Here is a 5,688-nt window from a genome sequence, read left to right on the forward strand (position 1 = left end):
TGGCCCCAGAGCACACTCATTGAGGCAGCAGCTCCCCGCTTTCAGGCCAGGAGCTCACGAGGCTCTGCAGTGCAGAGGGGACACTGCTCCCTTTGCGCAGGCAGCACGCAGACTCGGTTCCTCGCCTCCCTCACAATGCAAGGCGGGCCGAGCGAAGAGTAACCCCATCACCCAGTGGATCTCACAGCAGAAAGGGGGATCTGAACCCAGCTCTCCCGTAGGCAATAAGAGCCCCGTGGTGCAGATTTTTGAAGCTGCAGCGCTGCAGTCCTAAGCTCTGCTCACAACCTGAGTTTGATCCCCGGCAGAAGCTGGGTTTTCAGGTAGCCGACTCGAAGTTGACTCAGCCTTCCATCCTTTTGAGGTCAGTCAAATGAGTCCCCAGCTTGCTGGGGGGAAAGCATAGATGACTGGGGAAGGCAATGGCAAACCACCCTGTAAAAAGTCTGCTGTGAAAACGTGAAAGCGACATCACCCCAGAGTCGGAAACGACTGGTGCTTGAACAGAGGACTTTTCCTTTTCCTTTTTCCTCCCTTATGTGAGGGCAGAGGGCTGATTCGAACTCAGCTCTCCCTCGGGGTGAGGGCAGGGGGAAGAATCGGAGCCCAGCTCCCTCTCATTCAATGGCAGGGGCAGTGTGCTTCGGAGTAGGCACAGATTGAACTAGCCCTAGCATGATTCTCTGAATGAAGTGCAGCCATATTGTAGCCAGAGCCTCTGCCCTGCTAGGAAATGGAGGGTGTGATTACCCAGAGATAACTTTGCAGCTCCACCAAAGGGCTGAACTTGCAGGGAATCGTTCAAGGCTACTTGCCTGAGATAGATCACCTGTTGTTTTTTTCCTCCCCGCAAAGAGCTGTGGACTGTAACACTGCCAGGATTCAGGTGCAATGAATTCCAAAGTCTTATACGTGCCAAGAGATAGAGAGAGAAAAAACATCTTCAGTTGAGCTCAGAGCTTCAGAGGTGGCACAGCCCGCGTCAAGCCAAACAGGTCGGCCTGGTCTCCAGCCCACGCAGCCCAGCCCACACTCGCCTTTTCTCTCTTCGCAGCAAACAGGCCTGTGATGCTCAGCAGAAACAATTGGGAAATGCCAGCGTGGGATGGCTCACGATGAAGGGCAGGATCAGATGGACATGTTTTTTTGGAAAGGAAAGGTCCCCTGTGCAAGCACCAGTCGTTTCCGACTCTGGGGTGACGTTGCTTTCACGACGTTTTCACGGCAGACTTTTGACGGGGTGGTTTGCCATTGCCTTCACCAGTCATCTACACTTTCCCCCAGCAAGCTGGGGACTCCTTTGACCGACCTTGGAAGGATGGAAGGCTGAGTCAACCTCGAGCTGGCTACCTGAAAACTCAGCTTCCGCCGGGGATCGAACTCAGGTCGTGAGGAGAGCTTAGGACTGCCCTACTGCAGCTTTAACACTTTGCTTCGGCAGGAGCAGAACTCCAGAACCTCTAAATTTTATTGTGCTCGTTCTTTCTTAGCTTCCGCCCCACCCCCTGCCAATCATTGCTTCTGGCCTCCATTGTCCAAACCCGCTGTGAGAATTTTGCTGAAGATTTGACAAGTTTCTAATATTTCTCCACCACCACCACAAAAAAAAGGGAAAATAACAAAAACCATATAAAACACACAGATGGAAATCTTCATCGTGCTGAAGTGGCCTCACAGCAGAAAGTAATTTTAAAAAGTAGGGTGGGAGAACATAAGAGAAGCCATGTTGGATCAGGCCAATGGCCCATCCAGTCCAACACTCTGCGTCACATAAGAACATAAGAGAAGCCATGTTGGATCAGGCCAAAGGCCCATCCAGTCCAACACTCTGCGTCACATAAGAGAAGCCATGTTGGATCAGGCCAAAGGCCCATCCAGTCCAACACTCTGTGTCACATAAGAGAAGCCATGTTGGATCAGGCCAAGGGCCCATCCAGTCCAACACTCTGTGTCACATAAGAACATAAGAGAAGCCCTGTTGGATCAGGGCAGTGGCCCATCCAGTCCAACACTCTGTGTCACACATAAGAACATAAGAGAAGCCATGTTGGATCAGGCCAATGGCCCATCCAGTCCAACACTCTGCGTCACATAAGAACATAAGAGAAGCCATGTTGGATCAGGCCAATGGCCCATCCAGTCCAACACTCTGCGTCACATAAGAACATAAGAGAAGCCATGTTGGATCAGGCCAAAGGCCCATCCAGTCCAACACTCTGAGTCACATAAGAACATAAGAGAAGCCATGTTGGATCAGGCCAATGGCCCATCCAGTCCAACACTCTGCGTCACATAAGAACATAAGAGAAGCCATGTTGGATCAGGCCAGTGGCCCATCCAGTCCAACACTCCGTGTCACATAAGAACATAAGAGAAGCCATGTTGGATCAGGCCAATGGCCCATCCAGTCCAACACTCTGTGTCACACAGTGGCCAATATATATACACACACACACATATATATATACACACACACAAACACACTATGGTTAATAGCCACTGATGGACCTCTGCTCCATATTTTTATCTAATCCCCTCTTGAAGCTGGCTATGCTTGTAGCCGCCACCACCTCCTGTGGCAGTGAATTCCACGTTAATCACCTTTTGGGTGAAGAAGGACTTCCTTCTATCCGTTTTAACCTGACTGCTCAGCTATTTCATCAAATGCCCACGAGTTCTTGTATTGTGAGAAAGGGAGAAAAGGGCTTCTTTCTCTACTTTCTCCCTCCCATGCATAATTTTGTAAACCTTTATCATGTCACCCCGCAGTCAACGTTTCTCCAAGCTAAAGAGCCCCAAGCGTTTTAACCTTTCTTCATAGGGAAAGTGTTCCAACCCTTGAATCATCCTAGTTGCCCTTTTCTGCACTTTTCCCAATGCTATAATATCCTTTTTGAGGTGCGGTGGCCAGAATTGTACCCATTCACATTTCATGAGGACAATTATCATTCAAGAAACATTTTAAGGGAGATGCTGAGCTGACAGAATTGAGGCCACCTTCCGGTGAGGCTGGGGATGCACGGCAGATGCTAATGAGCTCCAGTCCCTCTTTTTCTACAAAATGACCCCTGGGCCCTTCCCCCAATTCCTCAGGACACCCCCCCCCCCCCAAAAAAAAACCCCACTAACACAGCACAGCTCAAAGGATCTCGTTTTATTGTTTCATTTTTATTTGCTTCTTTCTCCCAAGCTCCTTTGTGGCCCTCAGAGCCCTCAAGGACGCGCTCAATTCCGTTTCTTCGCCTCTCCGGGCATCGTTTTGAGGAAGAGGCCCGCTCCGGGCTTCCCCGGAGACCATGAGTAGCGGTACCAGACCCGGTAGGTGAGGTACCAGCAGAGGGTGGCGATGGCGGCCCCCACCACTTTGTGGCTGTATTCGTAAAGGTACACCACCGTACAAGCCAAGAGGAAGTTCCAGAGGCCAAGGAGGAAGACGTTGAGGAGAAAGATGAGGCGCAGGGGGATGCCGGCGGGGCAGCCCTGGGCCAGGTAGCGCCGGAAGACGGAGGTCTCTTCCACCATGAGGAGGCAACAGAAAGTGAGGAGGAACGTGTGGCCAGACACGTCATAGCCGTGCCACCGGTGGCCCATGCGCAGGCAGGTCCGCTTGTCCGTCAGGTTGTTCACCAAGATGCCCTCGGGGATGGCGTCGAAGCAGTAGCCCGTGAGGTTCTCGATGAGCAGGAAGGTCTCCGTGGCCCCCAGCCAGAGGCCGGCCCCCACCGCCAGGCGGCTGAGATGGCGCACCGTGAGGAGGGGCCGCCGGCTGGCCAGGTAGACGACCAGCAGGATGAAGCCCCCCAGGAAGATGCACGTCCAGCCCCAGGCCGACCGGACAAACTTGCTGCAAGGAAGGGAAGAGGGGTTGGCTAGGAGACCGCCGGCACAACCCCCCGCCTGCCCCAGGGCACTGCCTGCCCTCCCCACCTTTACGTTCTGGAGCACGATGGGCAGAGTGCTGGCACTCACGTGATCGCTGCAACCAGGCTGAGGCACATCAAACAAGGGAGCCCGGGCAACACAGCCCCCCAAGGGGCCAGGAGACAGGCAAGAGTTGCAGGCATCGTTCCCGCTAAGTGTGAGCTAGCACGGTTTTTTAGCCTCCATATTGTTTGTCTTCGCTCAGGAAAAATGGCCCCAGAGCAAGCTAATTTATGCAGTAACTCACCGGTTGCTGCATGACTTCTCAGCTTAGAAGGGAGGATCGGTTGCGGATTCTGCCCAACCCCACGAGAGAACAGGTTGCCAAAGCCAATAAATTAAGGAAGACCCCCACGCTATTTAGTTTCACCCTGCCATTCTCCCCAAAGTACGAGCAGAATAAGCAACGGCAACGCAGTATAAACAGGGATCCAAAAAACGATTGTGTCAAGAACACAATTGGACACATTTACAAAAATTTATACGTTATATTGTGCAAAAACATCCACACTTAATTCCAGATATTCAAATCATACAGAGAGCATGACGTCCCAAACAAAAACAGTTTCTAAGGATGACTCTGAAAAAATTCTTTTCAAAAAGTCTATAGGGAGTACTGTGACTCAGGAGTAAATTCCAAGCGGAGTCCTTCCACTGATGTCGGCTTCTGAAGGAGAAATTCTTGCCTTCACGCAATCACCGGTTCAAATCGCGTTCTGCTGCATTTGCAGCTTCTTCATAAGCCAACTGACAAGGTCCTCAAGCCCATTCTGGATATTTCAATTGACATCGTCCTTAGAAACTGTGGTTTTGCTTGGGACGTCATGCTCTCTATATGATTTCAATGTTTGGAATTAAAGTTTGGATGTTTTTGCACAATATAATGTACAAATTTTTCGTAAATTTGTCAAATTGTATTCTTGACACAATTGTTTTTGGATTCCCATTCTCCCCAAAGTGGTTTACATTCTTCTTCCATTCCTCTACTTTATCCTCACAACAACGCTATGGGGTAGGCCAGCCTGAGAGCTTGGGACCGGCCCAGTCTCTCCCAATGAGCTTCTAGGGCGTTGCAAGGATTTGAACCTGTCTCTCCCCGATCCCAATCCTTAAATCAAACCAATGCTACTGAATAGTTTATGGAATCCCAGCCACAGGGAACGAGTCCTACGAGCTTCCCATGTCAGGCTGCAGGCTGCAGAATTGGTTTTTGGTGTCGAGAGGGAGGGGAAAGGGACACTCGACCCCCAACTCCCCTCCCCATATTTGTGCTCTGCTCTTCTTGCAAGATTCACGTCAATGGGACATGCTCACGCCAGCACTCGTCCCGTCTGGATCACAGAGACCAAACGGCAGCAGCTGATCCCGAATATTCTCCGGCTCCCAACGGGAACACGCAGCAGGCACGCCCCATTCCTCCAGGCCAGCGTTCGGCCCCGGGCCTCATCCCCGCGCCCCCCCCCCCCCCCGCAATGCTGGCCCGACTCACATGTTAAAGAAGTTGTGATGGTTAGCAAAGATGGCCCGCGGGTTCACGTAGAACTGGAGCAGCGGCCCGAACATGACGACGGCGGCCAGCCACAGGTGGTACGCCCGGCGAAGGCATGGCGCCCCCAGCAGCCAGGCGAGCTGGTTGCTCCAAAAGCGCACCAAGCCCCAGCAAAGGATGAGGGCCCAGCCGGCGACTGTGGCCAGCCGGGAGGAGGGCTTCTTGACCTCCGGTCCCTCCGCCATTCCCCTGGAGTAGCCCACCCGCAGGCCACGGAT

At 52.3% G+C, this 5,688-nt stretch overlaps 1 protein-coding gene across 1 annotated transcript; it reads right to left on the bottom strand.

Moving 5' to 3' along the window:
- Positions 1-3,139: 3,139 nt before the first annotated feature.
- FITM1 (fat storage inducing transmembrane protein 1) lies at positions 3,140-5,688 on the bottom strand. The gene is made up of 2 exons (XM_060255856.1): positions 5,411-5,688; positions 3,140-3,844 (listed from the first exon to the last, which is right to left on the bottom strand). Exons 1-2 carry the CDS (start codon positions 5,653-5,655, stop codon positions 3,226-3,228), a joined length of 864 nt encoding a protein of 287 aa, XP_060111839.1. The 5' UTR covers positions 5,656-5,688; the 3' UTR covers positions 3,140-3,225.

Source organism: Heteronotia binoei, chromosome 15 (assembly GCF_032191835.1).
Source record: "Heteronotia binoei isolate CCM8104 ecotype False Entrance Well chromosome 15, APGP_CSIRO_Hbin_v1, whole genome shotgun sequence".
Lineage (NCBI taxonomy): Eukaryota > Metazoa > Chordata > Lepidosauria > Squamata > Gekkonidae > Heteronotia > Heteronotia binoei.